The following is a 17267-nucleotide window of genomic DNA, read 5'->3' on the forward strand; positions in this document are numbered from 1 at the left end:
AGAGAGGGAGATCATCCAAGCGTGTTGGTCTTAGCTTTTTTGTAATCCAAGGTTTCCATGAGTTCTAGCTACCCAAGATTAGAGTTTTCCCCTATTATTGAAGGTCACAAAATCTATGGTGGGGCTAAACTTGATCAATTCCAATGATTGCTCCCTTGATCTCTCATAGTCTTTATTAGATATTCTCAATGACCCACCCTTGTAAGGCATCACTAATGATCCATGACGCTCAAAGTTGTAAGACCCCCATTATAAGGAGAAGCATATATAAACATGGACATTGTTTGGGTCTTGACTTGTAAACCAAATGAGATCTATGTATCCAAAATGGTTAAAAAAAAGGTGACCTTTGCACTTGTAATTGAGAGGATTTCTTGGCCATATGGGCTACTACAGAAGATCTATTGCACATTTTGCAACCAAGGCAGCACCTCTAGACAAGCTCCTAAGGAAATATGCGGATTTCCTTTGGACTGATGACTGTGAAGAAACCTTTAATACCCTAAAATATTATCCAAGCACCTATTTTGCAGCCTCCTAACTGGACGAATGAGTCCCATGTGCACACAGATACATTAGTTGAAGGGCTAGGTGCTGTCCTATGTCAAAAGGGCCCCTCTAAATTAGATCAACCGATATATTATGCAAGCTGAAAGGTCACTGATAGGGAACGGAACTATACAAATGACAGAGCTTGAATGCTTAGCAATGGTGTTTGCACTGGAGAAGTTTCGACACTATCTATTGTCAATGCATTTCAAGTTCTACGTGGATCATGAAGCCTTGTCCTTCCTGATGAATAAAGCAGATGTTAAAGGACGACTGATGAGATGGTTGCTCCTATTCCAGGAGTTCGATTTTGAAGTGGTCACTAAGCCTGGCCGTTTCCATGTCCTAGCCGATCATCTATCACGGATCCCTCAAACAAAAAAAGAGGAACATGATGATCCTGACCTTCTTGATGCTTCCTTGTTTCTAGTTGAAATAGTTACTCCCTGGTATGCAGACATAGCCAATCTCTAGGCAACTCAATAGTATCCTCCTGGCATCTCAAGCCATGAGAAGAAGAAGCTTCTGTTAGGTAGTGTAGTGAAGCTCATAGCAACATAAGGCACACTAGATTGAGTTGTGGGATATGGGAGTTACTAGGAACCCCTATTTTGGGGTCCAAGGGCCATGGAAGAAGCCCCGGATTGGGGAGTCTCTAGGGGCCAGCAATATGAATTGTCATGTGCTTTGCTATCTATTATTGATTAGTGAGTTTCTCTAGTTCATTTTGGGCATTGCTCATCGTGTCAATATCGAGTAAATTTTTTACTTTAGTAGTAGCTCTTGTCCATAAGAAATGCAAATTCACTTAATTCATAATGCTTCAGATACCTTACATGATTGCCTTTTCAAAATACAAGGTGCGGGTTGCAAATTTTGAAATGTAGGATATTGGAGGCGATGTTGAAGTATCTCCCTTATGGTTACTTCCAATTAATATCTTGCCATCATTACACACTACCTTCTGACATTTTTAACTTTTCTACATTGATGAAATGTCAAATTTCATTTGTAGTACTTAACATTGTTCATCCACTTTCCATGGAGTCATTGCTTAAAACGTTTTGTATCCCTTCTTCATTTCACTATTGATGATATTCCAAAGTTATTATAAAGTGTTGAGCATCCACACTACCATTGACATATTCACCTATATTTGCCTTGGCCCTAAGCTCTAAATCATTGTTAGCATACAAGCATGGATCTTCATCATTTTACCCTTGCGTTTCCAACATAATGATGGACATCATATCTTGCAACACCTTTACATGCTCACAACTAGCTTTACCTAATACAATTAAGCATTACATTGTTGAGATTGATATTACTAAAATTTGGCCATATGAGCAACTTTGGTGGTTTAGTAAAAAAATATTTCTCGAATTGCATGTTAAAGCATTGAGAAGAATAGGTGATTCCTTTTGAGGAAAATTCATCATGCAAGTTGTCTTTGGAAAAACATGGAAATTGGTAAAACTGGGCATTAAGACTAATGTAGACATTAAATAGGGATAAACCTAGATTGAGATATCAAACTTAGGATTGCTAGAATAACATTTGAGCATTCAAAATTTTAAAACAAAACTATGGTATTTACAACAAAAAACAAAGCAAATTCAAAATCTTCTAAAAAGATTTGATTTTGAAATGCAAGCTTATGGCTACTCCTATAGAGCTCGATCTTGAGTTTAAAGATCCAAGCAATCTAGTTAATGTGCCCTTAGATCAATAAGTTGTAGCATGTCTTCTCGATGTCTGTGAAAGTACAAATTGCAATATCACAAAGTGAGGAGTTTTAATAGCACAATCTCAAAGCATTGGCAAGCCACATACTACTTATAATTTTCCTTGGGCACTTATAAATTTTTCTTTAGACTAGGCAATTCGTGTACACCTTTGTTGAGAAATAAGCAACCTACTATGTTTACTCCTACCTTTAAAGTTGAGTATAGGACACCATCCATAGTTACATTTAAGAGCTTGGACTTTTAAGAGACCATTCGAGCATTCAACAATCACCTCTTACTACTAGCCACCATTATGGTCAAAAAGCTCAAGCAATACTTTTTATTTCAAACTAAATGGAAACATCTTTATTTGAATGAAGAAAACAATCTTCTATACTCGCCCAAAGCACATTAAGGTACATTCTTATTTTGTTTAGGAGTGATTCTCAATAAAGATGTCTTTGAGCTGGTCCATGTGTCCACACAAGACAACTTGGAAAATGTATTCATAAAAGCCTCTCTCATAAGGAATATTAATTTATGTATAAAGTTGTGAACATTATTGTGCATCACAAATTGATCCATCCAACATATCCATGTATATTTTCACATTGTCACTTCCAAGGGAAATATGCAACATCTTTTGTTTTCTTCTAAAGAAGTGTTTCTCTCTGGCTTGCACACATTTTCCCCATTATCCTTGGTCATTGCAAGGCTGTGTATTTTATCTTTTGGTCTTCTTTGTTATCAGTCTAGTAAATGATTAAAAGTTTTTTCTTCTCCATTGCTACCCACGTTATTGCTCTTCCCTCTTGCCATTATTCCAACAATTATAATGACATTGTCTTTTTCCCAAGAAAATAAGATCCTACCAATGACATATCTAGAAATACATGAGGTAAAATACCAAGTCATGTAGAGGACTATTAAATACATAAATGCAATGATCGAGTAACAAACAACTATCTGGTACTTGACATGTTCAAGAAAAGGATGACAAACACATTGGCTATCTACTAACTAATCCAAGCAAATATTTTAGCTACTCTCTTAAATGTCCTCTGTAGATCATTTCTATTCTTTAATTATAAATCATGAGAGAGAGAGAGAGAGAGAGAGAGAGAGAGAGAGAGAGAGACGCAAGTAGCAATGCACTATTTAACCAATCTCCAGCCAAGCTCGGCACCTTCTCCAATAATGTACACTCTTGAAACTTCTTTCTGCAGTTTGGGCAATCAAAAAGAGTTCAGCAGAAAGAACGACCACACTATTCTCCAAACCACAGTCACAACAGAGATGGCAGAACTGAAGGCTGATGGCAATTTCAGTTGGTTGTGTTTCAGTAAAAATGTTTTTCGTAGAATACAAGAGAGCTGGAGAGGATGTACATCTTTTCTGGCATTATCAATATCAGTTGGGGGAATTTGTTGGTGCTGCCTCTGGTGGTGGCTCTACATGGAAACCAAGAACACCTCGCCTTTCCCCACTTCCAAGACAGCGGCCGCAGAAATCCAAGCCACTTCCTTTGCAATCTCCACACCTACAGAAAACAAGTAAATGCACTTCCTCAAAATTATTGATGCTTGTGTGTGAGATGCATACAATTAAAAGCAATGAAAAGTTATCATCCACAGCAGATTCCACCACTCCGAGTTAAAGAGGACCACAAAGACCTAAAAGAAAGCAAGTAAAAGATGGTGAGTCAAAGCAGGGTATCAATAAAAACACCCATAGGTGCTTCCATAAGAAAATGAATTCTTATGGAGTAAAAGCACTAGATTAAGTAGGTTGAAGAGACATCAAGACAGGGTCGAAAGACAGAACTGTGCTAGGTTATGGCATGTGCTGTCCCTACAGAAACCAAATAGATTGTTGAATGATGCTTGATATTGAATCAGCAGACTATGGCCAGACAACAACCTTGATCTCCTTTAAAAACCACAAATGGCTTGCAAAAACTATGATTATAGAAAATTGGTTGAGCAATACACTTACATCACAATGTGAAGTGTAAAGCTTTCTTATTTCTTAGCAGGTAGCACTTTCACAAGAGAAAACCTCGCTCATGATTTTGATCTTTTTTAAAACAGCCTCTGCACGCCTTCAAGTTAATACTAATGACTCAACATCTTCATTTGTTTTGCAGAACACCAATGCTGCACACAGTTTTTGGATCTATGATGATCCAGCAACTTGTTTTAGATTGTAGATGCTATATGCAGCATCTTTGTAGCTCTGTCAGGATGCATGATAATTCAGGAGTTTGGTCTCCATCAAAAATGCTTCACAGAGCATTTTCATTAAGGTACATGTTCCTAACCCAGTGGCCATGTCATCACTGAAAACAGAATCGGTTAGCTGACAACCCAGTCTAAAGCACTGGTTGAAGACTGTCATAGACCAGAATTTGCTCCAATCATTTCCCAGGGGCTGTCACACAATGCAAATTGATCAAAACATAGCACTAGAATATTAAAGCTTCCAAGATTTTTTGGCAGCTGTATCAACTCACCAATTTGGCCACTCACCCTTTGGAAGCATAGCCAACTCTACAAAATTTGTCCGCCCTGTGCCACAAACAGAGTTGCATCAGAACCACAAGTCATACAACAAAAAGATTCAAACAGCAAAGATAGTTTTTATGAACTGAAATTTACATAGATCAATGCATGCGCACACACATTAGTGGCATGCATAGGTAACCTTAACCCCATTACATTTCTGCACTTATAATACTGGTCTATATTGGGTTACTGACCTCTTATGTTGGCTAGGAGGTTGAACCTGTACTCATTAGTTGGTGAGAACCTTCAAATTTCAAGCCTCAATCTTAAACGTGGGAAGCACTCAGAAGTCATCAAAGTCGATGTGACTTTCTTGCCCAATACCCATCAAATAGTATCTTGAAAAGCTGATCCATAGAAACTATCTGCTGCCCTTTCCAAGACCAACAGCTGATCCTCTTTTCCCCCTCAGCAGAGGTCTCTGCCCTGGACAGGACTTCTGAGGATAAAAGCAATGGACCAGGCACAGTTCTCCACATACCTAACAAGAAAGTCCAGATTTTCTTGGCTAACGGGCAAGAGATAAATTGGTGACATGAGGACTCCACAGTGGTCATGCAAAAGAGGTAGCTGCTATTTGATATTTAGTGCTTCAAAAGAGCCGAGGCGAGAGGTAGCCCACCAATGATAACTCATCCAAAAAAAAACTTGCATTTCAAGGGTGTCTTATTTAGCCAGTCCTCCATCACAATCATCTTCCACCAGACCTTAGATTTATACATACTCCAAGTCACATTGGCTTTATTGACCAGCCAATGATGATCCTTAATCATGATATGATAAACCTGGTTAGCTGAAGCCTTTTGAAGATTAAGAGGGCGAGGAATATCCCAGTCCTGCCAGGGATGATGAGGAACATGTACAGGAAAGGGTTGCACAAGTTGTAACATCCTGTCTAGCTGACCCCACAACTCACGATATCCACGAGGAATCTGAAAAAGTCTCCTGGCTGTGCAGAAGGACATGAACCTCCCACAGCCAACAAGAGTGGCATTAACAATATAAGTCAAACCCAGACGTGCCATATAGTTAAATTTGGGGCAATCCTCCTGTTTCCCACCCCAAGAGAGCAATTGTGACACAACTAGCAACTCTATCTAGAAAGAATTAGCCATCAAGTGATCCTCCGCAGGATGCCAATGCAGCTTTCGAAGAACCAAGTGCCAAAAACAAACCAAATGATTCACCAAAGAGAGGGAAGGTGTCAAAATATGGACATCCAAATTAAGCAAGTGCATCACGAAGCCTGTATACTAGTATTACCATAGATGAGGCCCCGTTTTTCCAAGAAAAACCGGACAATAAAGACCCAGAGGTGATAATCAGTGCACATAGCTCAAAAGCATGACCAAAGAAGGGTCACCACATGAGTCTTCACATAAAGAATAACCCCACCACCCATACATTTAAGGGTACAAGCATGACTGCAAGAAATCCAAGATATTCCTGCATGCAAAGAATCCTTGGTCCACAACTTAAAGCATACATGCTTTATTATGGCATTCAAAGTGGCAATAGTCCAAGGCAAGAGTGGGAGGAAGTGAGCATTGGTAGCATGATTTCATCTGCAACTTTGAGACACATATGGAGGGCCAAGCCAAGGATTTCTAATAGATAAATCCTGCCATTATCTTTCGTGAGATCCAATCCAACAAAACATTGGGCTGAACATTGACTCCCAAGGGATACCCCAAATGTATGACAACACTGCCACGAGGTATGATCAACCCTTGCCATCGCAAGGACTGAAGGTCAAGTTCAATGCAGCTGACAACAGAGGACTTTGCAGCGTTGACACGAAGATCAGAAGCGTGACCAAAGAGATCCCAAACATCCAATGCCTAACATAGATTGTCCCTTTTTGCATTAAGGATCATGAAGGTGTCATTGGCAAAGACTAATAAAATGTTGTCCAAAAGGAAGGGACAAACTAGACAGCTGCCCAGGGGCCACCGTATGAGATAACATAGTAAGGACCAAATGAGTTGCCAAAGCCAAAAACAAAGGACTCAAAGGGCAGCCTTGTTTGACCAAGAGCCAAGAGAACGTATAGATCAACTAGGACATAAGTGGCCCAAATCCCATAATATGCATAAGTTTTGCAATGAAGGACCAATCCAGATAATCAAATGCCTTTTCCAAGTCTCACTACACTAAGACCACTTTCTAATTAGAATGCTTGGCATAGTTTATCCCCATCTATACATTTAGTGCATTATCAATATGTTCATGCGCTTGATGAATCCATACTGGTTGAAGTGCAAAATGTCGAGGCACTCGTGGAGGGAATTTGCTAAGACTTTGGAGAAGATTTTATACATTGACCCATTTGAGAGATGGGTCTCTATTGTTTCAAATGAAGGGAGAAGGAACTTTTGCAATAAATTTAATGACACCCTCCTTCCACCATGCTAGCATAAAACCTATTTCTCAAACCTATTGGCATATGTGGTTAAGGTTTTCACTAGACTAGTGGCATAAGTGTCAAAAAACTTGTTAGTGAGGCCATCCCAAACTTTTATCCATGGGTAAATGCAATAATACATCCATCATTGTATCCTACCAGATGTCACTTTCCAAGGCATCATGGATGTCAAGGTGAAACATGATCCCTAACCATGTGATAAAAAGCCATATGAGCGTCAAAGATCTGTGCAAAAGGGGTTTGAGCAGAGCCAAGAAGATCTAGAAAATAGTTTCGGTACATTTGAATAATAGTTTACGGATCCATGACCATGTTGCTCTCCAGGTTCTAGACTCTAACCATATTCTCCCCGCAAGGAAAGGGTGCAAAACCCAAAAGAATTTATGGATTTGGAAAGAGACATCTTGCGAATTTTGAATAAGAAATTTCAATTTCGCTTGCTGGTAAGATATTATTAGAATTGTTGAATGAGATCAACCAATCTTGTGGCCAATGGGGGCAAAACGCATTGTCTGGTGACTCAAGAAGCAATGAATGAACCAAGGCTAAGAGTTTTATTTGCGGCCTGCCGGCGCTATTTGCAAAGGGATGCATGATGAATACCATGCTACCAAGCAATTTGCTGCACATTTACTAATCAATTGCTCAAAGGATTGATTGCCACTCATTGGAAAGTCTAACAAGAAGTAGTCAAGCAACTATCCCATGTAGCCATTAGAAAATGGTGTTCAAATAAGAGGAATTAAAGCACAAAGTAAGCTTTTCCAAGAATTGTGCAAAGGGGCAACAGATTGCACAAGCATCTCGAATTGCAGAACAAATTGATATGATAAGGCATATTGATTCATGATTTGCATATCCAAGATGTCTAGTAGAAATGCATCATCGTGCATCACATACATGTGATCCAATCTAGACCATGTAGCAGAATACAACGCCAAATAAAATGTGAATCCCGGATCCGATAGATGCAGCCAGGACCAAAGGTCTTGTTTAAGAATATTCACGGCAAACTCTTGCCAAACTCGATCCTCAAGAGCATCCATCACTAAATGCCCAAAAGTAGACTGCAATGAATTCACACACATGTTGAATTTTGCCATCAGTATCCTAGTCAGCGAAGTGTCAAAGAGGTTGTCAATCTACTTCACAAATCAAGTCTAGACATGGGATTATTCGAAGCATAGACACCAACTAGCCACAAGACCTCCCCATCAAGTACAGTTTTAATCACAAGGCAGCCATGGACATCAGTTTTTACAAGGACTCGCTGAAATCTCTCATGAACCACCATGACAATGCCAAAGTAGTGTCGTCCAAAGCCCCTAGCATAAAATAGACAAAAACCAAGGCAATCCACAATCTTTCTTGCTTCACCATGATTTTTGTGTTCAAGGGCACATACAACATCCCATTGATTTCCATGCAAGATGTGCCATATGTCATACTGCTATTTGCACAAGAAAATGCCACACACAGTCCAAGTAGCAACTTTCATATGTAATCAAGAGCAAAATCAAGGGCAAGGCTAGCCATGCCTCGCTTTAACTTTTTGTGCTAACAACTCAAGCACTCCCTCATCCAAGAAATCTGCCAATACTGCAAATGTGTTCATGTGTTGCCTCATCGATTTAGAGGTAGAGGGATCATGTCCCTTCATGGGCACAAATCTAGGAGAATGTTGATCCCGTGGAGTGATCACCTTACCTTGTATATCAAAAGCAAGTGTAGTTGGGGGATCTTTGAAGTGATCCACAAGGGTTTTCCCGACAAAAGCATCCTACGGTGCAAAAGAGACCATGTAAGAAGCAAATGGATGCACCTTAGGCTGCTTATCCTTACATCGCACATAGGTCCGTAAGGAGTCTTGGGCAGCACCACATTTAGCATCTGAGATGTCCATATTAATCTTTTGTTCCTTTTGGAACCGACATCCATCCAACCCTATTCCGATTGATCCTAGGACTACATAGGTTTTTGCCATTTGTCTATGTTAGTGGGTGCTCGAATCCCCTTATCCTAAGAGCCATCAATCATGAGATCTTCCTCAACCACACTAGTGGAATTCCTGCCTCTAGAATTACCCTTTCATTTGGGCAAACAACCATAAAGCACCCTAGCTGCCTGCAAGAGAAACAATGACCAACAAAGGTGCCCCATTTCAAATGGTAATGCAAGGATGACATTCCAAGACAGTTTAGCCTTAACCATTTAGGCTGCTTGCGAGCAGTATCCCATAGCATACACATGAGATTATGATTGGTGGCCATCAAGCTAGGGGGCACCAAGATTGTCCCAATGGCTGCCATAGCTTCCTTAAGTAAAGGCCAATACACAACAAGGCATGCCTCCACTTCCACCCAAACCGGGCAAGCCTATTGAAGCAAGCATTGAACGTCAAGCATTGGACTCCATGGTACCACATGAATAAGACATCGATTAAAACAGAGGCACCTTTGCCAACGGGTTATTGTGGAGCATTGTTGATTTGAACATTACTGCATAGAATCCCCATGGTCCTATGAAAATTTCCTCCACATAGTCACCCAAACCAATAGCATTGAATTGCGCCACTAGCAGATCCATGAAAGCACTGGGATTCTACCCATGAAAAAGAGGATGACCCCTCTTTCATAAAATGCCAAGAAAGAACACAGCATTGTCTTGGTATTAATAGTTGCATCTAAAACATCATCTTGATCCTCCTCAGAGAATACTTCACAGTCGTGTTGAATATAATCACCCAACAAAGTATTGGTAAACTCCCATAAGTGTCCCCAATCAAGGTCATGAGAGTCTAACAGATGTGACCTACACTTAGGAGCGCACATGATTATCAGTTGGTAGCATTCCATTAATTTCCTCCCTCAAAGCATCAGAGGCATGTTTGCTATGTTTAATTGGTGATTATGCATTAAGGCCAGGTGGAACCTCGAAATAGTCGACCTCCATCTCAAGACAAGGAACCATGTCTTCCCCTTCCTCAGCATCCGAATCATGTCCAAAAGCATCCACCAATTGGTCAATAAAAACAGTGTTTAACTCAAATATGTATGCTGCAAATTGCATGCTCTCTCTTTTTTTTTTTTTCGTAAATTGCATGCTCTCTCTCTCTCTCTCTCTCTCTCTCTCTCTTTTTAGGGCTTCTTGCTTCTGTTTGATGTACCTGCACATAAAAACAGCGAGGGAAAAGAGTAATACTTGTCAAACTGAGCTTTGGATGTATGATCTGACTACATGGATGTGATCAGCACATTGAAAATGTGCCACTGTCCAAAACCACAATGTTCAGCAGTAGCAGCAGCGAGTGAAACCACCTGCAATGGTGGTAGTTCAGCTAGCAGCAAAGCCAGCAACTTGGGCCAAATGTGAGCTGATGCCTAGAAACTGTTCCCAAAAATTAAAAGGCAATTCGGTAAAGATTTCACCAAAATTTGATGGGAATTCGACAAGGAAAAAGAAGGCTTTGATAAGAGATAACATCAAAGGTATAAGAGGGATCTAGCAACTGGCAACCAGCTATGCCCACATGTGTGTGATGTCGTGGAGATGCCACATGACACATGGTTGTCAATGGACCACAATGTTTACTGTACCTAGCAAGCATACGACTGATGGCAACTGGATTCTTCTTGTGGCTTGTTTTCTTCTCCTACTTCTCTTCCTCTTCCCTTGTTCCCTTATTTTCTTCTCCTCTCTTGATCAGCTGGAGCGTAGCACCACACATTGAAGGTGCAAAGATGAAAGAGAGGACTGCTGCGAGCTTTAAACCAAAAGGGTACAAGAATGCTGAGAGGGCTAGGTAGGCGCTCTAATTGGTGCAAAGCTCACATAGTATTGAGAGAGAGAGAGAGAGAGAGAGAGATGCACAAACAATTTGCATGCAATTGTATCTTCCCTAACATGAGTGAAAACAATGGTACAAACACTAAGGTATATGACTTACAACCAAAGTGGCTCTTATGTATCTGTGTTTTCAGGGACAGCTGCTTCTCAAGGCTGGGTGGCGGCATCTGCTGCTATTTGACATTGTTTGGTGGTTGTATTCCATCTTCTGTTATTTGACTATGTTTGGTGGTTGCATTCCATCTTTTTTGTGATCAGCTTGTGTCCATTGCTTGCGAACTCCATTTTTTGTGCACTTTGTGCTGTTGGTTGGCTGTATTCTCTCTCTCCTTGCTTCTTTCCTTTATTTTCTATTCCTATCCTCTCCATGGTTCCCCTCTGTTGTTCCATAGATGACAAATTACACGGCCCTAATCATCTCACATGGAACATTTGTGCCAAAGCGGTTATGGTACGTTGTATTTGGAGCTTCTGAATGTTTTGTTCCTCCTACTTCTCTTCTAGTAGACTTTGACGAGGACAACTATGAAGAACCTATGTTCACATGGAATATTGATGATGCCCATGCATATTCTGCCCTTCTCATAGTTGCATTCATACTACGTACGGACTAGTTTGTTTCGTACAGTTCGCGCCATAACGTACAATATGTATCCATATCAATTGGTACCAAAAAAAAGGTATTTTTGGCCTATGAAGACTAGACCACACTATCTTCCAACTCCCAAGCCTTATGTTTATTATCATAATTTCAAGTCTCTCTCACTCTCTCTCTTCCAACTTCCAAGATGAATATGCGATTCCAAGTGCATCTCTCTCTCTCTCTCTCTCTCTCTCTCTCTCTCTCTCTCTCTCTCTCTCTCTCACACACACACACACAAAAGAATGAAGAACCACTTTGTCCATCCACCCACACTTTGCTTTGTGGTAAGATGTATTACGTATACACTCCCATCTATCTTCTAGTAGCACATTGCACATGTTGTGCATGAGGTTTTACCTTGTTACCCTCATGTATTCATCCTATTAACTCAAGTGGCATTGCTATTTTAGCTCTAAACATGTGTTCTATTATTTGTAATCCAAAATGACAAGTTTTTGTTTTTTTTTCATATATATATCGTATCGTATTGTATCTTTTGTACATGATAACCTTGGCCGTTGTTCATTGCATCTCCAAAGAAATTTTTCCGATAGTCATCGCCTGCACGTGCCACCCCACCTAGGGTCCTATTACTATTAGCTAGCTCTTTGCTCGAGGAAGAGAAGGACAAACTAAAGTTAGAAGTTGGGTCACCACTCTTAGAGTTAGAGTTAGAGTTGACTCTAGTTGAGTTAGAGCTAGGTCTATCTTAGACCTATCTTATATCTTTCATTCTCATTCTTTCAATCAAGCAAGTACGCTCTACTCTTTTGCTTCAGCACACTCTCATTGTCTCTCTTTTCTCTCCTCCATAGCTAGCTATCATTTTCCGACATTTGATATGAGAGCAGGTTCTACGCACAGATTCAACTCAACCATCGTCAGCCAGTGCCACCCTATCTAAGGTCCTATTACTATTAGCCAGCTCTTTGCTCGAGGAAGAAAAGGACAAACTACTGCTGTCTTCAGTCTACACGCAATCCTATACACAACCTACACACAGCCCGAGCAACTATTGCTGTTGTCAGCTTTGCCCCTTATTTTCTCACCATTCCCACCATATTCTCAGCCATGCCTGCGATTTTCTGTAAACCCTAAAAAGTGCAAAAACCCTAATTTTCAAATTTGATTTTTTTTTTCGAAATTTCTGCAATTTTCCATCTATTTTGGCCATCTCTTTCCGAATCTCAGCTCGTGCCACCCAAAATTTGGAGCTTTCGTCAATTTTCAGTCCTGAAGCTCAAATTAATAATCAATTTGAAGAAATTTCACAATTTCTTTGACATTCTTGCCAAAAATTTTGGGGCTTGTGCTCAATTTGCAATTCCATGAGCAAATCTTCATTGGAAACACCACATTGCACAATTTCATCGACATTTGTGCAAGGAATTTGGGGATTTTTCTCCTAGAGGCTCTGACACGCATCACGAGGCAAATGCCAACTGTTGTTCACTATTGACACACACCAAGGTAACATTACTGCAGAAATTCAAGCTGTAAGCTACAAATTTCTTCCATTTCTTTGAAACTCTAGGAAGAAATTTGGCGCTTTTGCCAACACGCATTCCAAAGTAGCAAACAAGTACTACAACAACATTTAATTGCTATACAGTTAGATTGTTAAGAAAATCTTGGGAACATTCAATAAATTTTGATAGGAATCGGCATTAAGTTGCTGTGATTTGGACTTTTGAGGGCACACATTACGAGGCAGGTGTGGTACAACAATGCATTGCTGTTATTTCTTGGTTGTGTTGATTTGGGTCAAATAGGACACGTTTTGGCATTTATGTGACAGTTTGGTACTTGTTGCATGATTTCGATGGGATTTTTGGTACTCTGAGGAGTATAATCTATACTTTAGTGGAGAAGTATTTGGCTGCAGATTTTTGTTCATTATTGGCAGCATGGCACATCAAGGGACTAATGATTAGAGCAACATCCTTGGTGTCCTCACTCACGAGGATGAACTTGATAGATCAAACTACCCGTTGTAGAGTTTTATAGTCTGCAATCTTCTTGTAGCGAAGTTCTTGTGGGACTATGTTATAGGTGACTTGTAGCAACCAGGAGGTCCTTTTTTTTTGCAAGTAAAATGTGGCTGATTATATTACTCAAAAAAATTGATTACAACGGAGTGCTCATGCTCAATAGACTAGCTGGAGCAGATGAAAGTCACAAGTATATCATATATACAAGCCTCTCAAGGTCGTCAAGGGGGAATGGGGACAAGAAGCCATGGAAGGGGGGTGTATCGCTATCTTGGGCTGCCTACTTGCATCACGAAAAATAGGTCCTGGCCGCCCCAAGTGTGCATGAAATAACATCGGAGCTCCTGACGAGCCCTGGAGTCGCCCTTCTTCTGATCCCATCGGCCATGGAAGAAGTGGATGATGGAGACCCAAAGCTCTACTAAGGCCGCTTGTAGTGAAATTCTCTCTCCACCGAAAGCCTCCTGACACCGTGCCTTCAAGATATGCCAACCAATAAGACTCCCTATGATCTCCCATACCTTAGAGAGGTCTGCTATGGGCTCTAGAACCTGGCGGATGGGTAGAGCCTCCAAACAAACCACTGTACACGACCCAGCCTCAATAATGAATATTGTGTTCTCTTGAATCCCGGCCTCATTAAAAAGGTGGCAGCCCTGGCTGGCTGCCATCCAAGGTTGGTGCTCTATGGCGAAGGATGCGGCATGCACCTCTCCACACAAGCTATGCCGCCTCACACGACCAAAGGCAGTGCTTTGGTGTTTTCAGAGGCTGCTGTGTGCAGCGCATACAACATGCCTCCTGCATCTGAACAAGCCAACCTCCCACCGCCAAGCCTCCATGTACCACCAGCCATATGAAATATGATACCCTCCTCGGTGTCACGAGGACGTGAAAATTTGATGCTTTGCTTATATTTAATTGGCATTTGATTAAAGGATTAATCAAATGTGCAATTAAAAGATGCACATGTGTTGCACATGTGAGGTGCAAGCTACTTTTTCACAATTGAAGGCCGAAGAACCCTGTGAAAAAGATGGGTATCAAAGGCAAAAGTTGTAACCAGTTACACTTGTTAGATTCTAAGTGAATTTTGGTGACAGTTTGCCCCTAGGACCATTAATTGGCCATTAAGTGTCAGTGGTGACACTAGGGACTAGGCATTAATTAATGGATTAATGCTTGTCCAAGGGTCAACTAATGCATGGGACCACTTTGGGTTGCAAATGGCCTAGCCATTGGATGGGCAAGGTTAATTTTATGGGCATGGATTAAGGGCTGAATAAATTTTCAGAATTAATTATTGCTGAAAATGGATTAAGAAAGCTGCCACTTGGCAAAACTTTCCCATGCAAGTGGGGGAAAGGCTAAATAGGGCTGAAGGGAGAGGGAAATCTCATTTTCTCATTTTGGAGCTGTTGGAAAGAGGTGTTGGACTGTTGCTGCCAACTTTTGGGGCCAATTCCCAGCCATTGGAGACCATTTTGGTGATGGAGATCGCATATTCTTGACCTTGGGACGTTGGCAATTGCTGTTGATGCACTTTCTCCTAAAGATCACAGTCTTTGATGCTCCTATTGTTGTTGCTGCATCCGTTTGGGGCTGGTACAGTAGAGCAGCACCTAATTTTGATCAGTTCTTCGCGACAAATCTCAGAATTTTCTCTCTCTATAGCATTCTCTCATCTCCTTCAATCTATGCTCAGCAATTCTCAGCCATTTGGAGGAGATTTCAGCCATTTTTGGTGGGATGATCTGTAATTTCTGCAGTAAACCCTAAATTACAGCAGAAATTAGGGTTTAGCAGCCACCTTGGGATCCGTGCCAAAGATTGAAGGCCCAAGGAACTGAAATCAGTAGCTGATAATTGAAGATTATCAAGGGATTTCAAGAGCCAGCCCATCCCAAATTGATTTGGGGCAACATTTGGCCGGCCAAGGGTCAAATTGGAGAAGAAGTCCTGGGTGAATCAAGGGGCAAATGACCCAAAAGGCTTACTGGTCATTTATGACAGCAAGAGCAATTGGTTAGCATGAGGAGATTGAAGAATCTCAAGTTGTACTCCTTCCAATTGAATGAAAGCTAAAGAAATACCGCAAGGGGCACCAGTTTTGGGGCCAACAGGAAGTCTACTATCCAAGAATGTTATGGTAAAGTGTGTATTTCGTTTTATGTGCATTTATTTATTGCTGTAATTAACTCTTAAATCAGGTTATCACCGCCCATTCCAAGAAGGAAGGTTGGTTTCACTCGGCCTCCAACTATCCCAAAGGCGGCACCAGAAGGTCCATCGAAAAGGCTCCATGATGGCGTGCTCCGCCCAGTGCCTACTACGAGACGGCACCTAATCCATATCCTCCTACATCAGTACGTGTTTGCCAATCCTGGCTGTGTACTCCAAGAACCTCGATGGATTCTTGGCGACTGCTGTGGCCGGCCATAGCTACTCTCTTGGGCCCCACTCCAGCTCATCAAGTGGCCTGCCCTCCCAAATCCAGAGGCGCCACTCCTTGAGCTCCTACCAGAAGACAAATGGGTCCAGCCGCCATGTCTTTCCCTAAAGGCCAATCACCCGGATCCTCCATGAAAGGACAACTATCCCCTCCTCTTGCTGCCCTTTGTTAAGGGCCAGACGCCCCCCCCTCCTATATATGGTGAAGAGGGTCCCAAGTGGAGCACCGCCCACTCTACCTGCCACCTATAGGAGGATGCCTCCTAGTGAAAATCTAGCAGCCCATACCTCCCCAGGCTCTATTAGCTCTAAGTCTTGGGGAAGCAACCACTCCTGAGGTATTGCTGCATCTATCTCCCTTCTCCTCAGCTCCGCTCCTCTCTAGCAGCCAGATACTCGCTACACTACCTCCTCATCCACCATCCTATACACTTTCTCCCATGTCTTGATGGTACAAGCCGGACCGGCCTCCCAACCAGCCCACTAGATGTGGAGGCGCTTGCCAATCTGTGCCCCTTCCCGATCTTTGACCTAGGGGTTCCAGATTATTGGCTGACGATCTATCTCCTCCTCACAGCCTGGGGGGCTCTAGATTAGGGCCTTACAGAGGCCTTGCCATACGCGGAGGAAACTACGCAGAAAAGGTGATCTGGGCGGGGTGATCTAGGTTGACTTGAAGATCCATCTCAGGGACGGCCTCCACTCACCACCAAGCCTCAGTCTACAATCCTAAAGACCCTCCTGCAATAAGACCTTTCATGTCTACCCTCCTGGTGTGAGGCTGCAAACAACTAGCTTGCCCAAGAGGGCCATACTCTGATACTCTGGGTCTATGATCCCTAGGCCTCCCTCTAATCGATGCCGTATGAAGGTTGTGCAAGCCACCTTGGCCCTGGAATCCCTAGAGCCGTCTGACCCGGACCAAAGGAAATGCCGCACTAGGCGGCAAAGCTGCACTATGAAGAACGAGGAGAAGCACCAACACAAGGTGATGTACCAGGCTGTCGCCAGGACTTGGTTAACCACCAGGGCTCGGCCTGTTAGTGAGAGGCGAGTCGTACTCCAGTAGGT

At 41.8% G+C, this 17267-nt stretch overlaps 1 protein-coding gene across 6 annotated transcripts in view; it reads right to left on the reverse strand.

Annotated features, from left to right (window-relative positions):
- Positions 1–3412: 3412 nt before the first annotated feature.
- Positions 3413–17267, reverse strand: part of ENA (DnaJ/Hsp40 cysteine-rich domain superfamily protein) — a 74569-nt gene continuing 60714 nt past the window's right edge. For 2 of the 6 annotated variants that reach the window (XM_087678052.1, XM_087678047.1), the window contains 2 exons: positions 4789–4843; positions 3413–3816 (listed from right to left, as the gene is read on the reverse strand). In XM_087678052.1, the coding sequence (XP_087534178.1) occupies positions 3687–3816; positions 4789–4843 (185 nt within the window). In that variant the 3' untranslated portion in view covers positions 3413–3686. Of the gene's footprint in view, positions 3817–4277; positions 4707–4788; positions 4844–17267 lie in introns of those variants that run through there. The other 4 variants (XR_015690888.1, XM_087678049.1, XM_087678048.1 and 1 more) reach the window with 4 other exon arrangements.

The sequence above is a fragment of the Lygodium microphyllum genome, chromosome 5 (genome assembly GCF_053477565.2).
Source record: "Lygodium microphyllum isolate KBCC chromosome 5, Lygodium_microphyllum_v1.1.10, whole genome shotgun sequence".
Taxonomy (NCBI): Eukaryota; Viridiplantae; Streptophyta; class Polypodiopsida; order Schizaeales; family Lygodiaceae; genus Lygodium; species Lygodium microphyllum.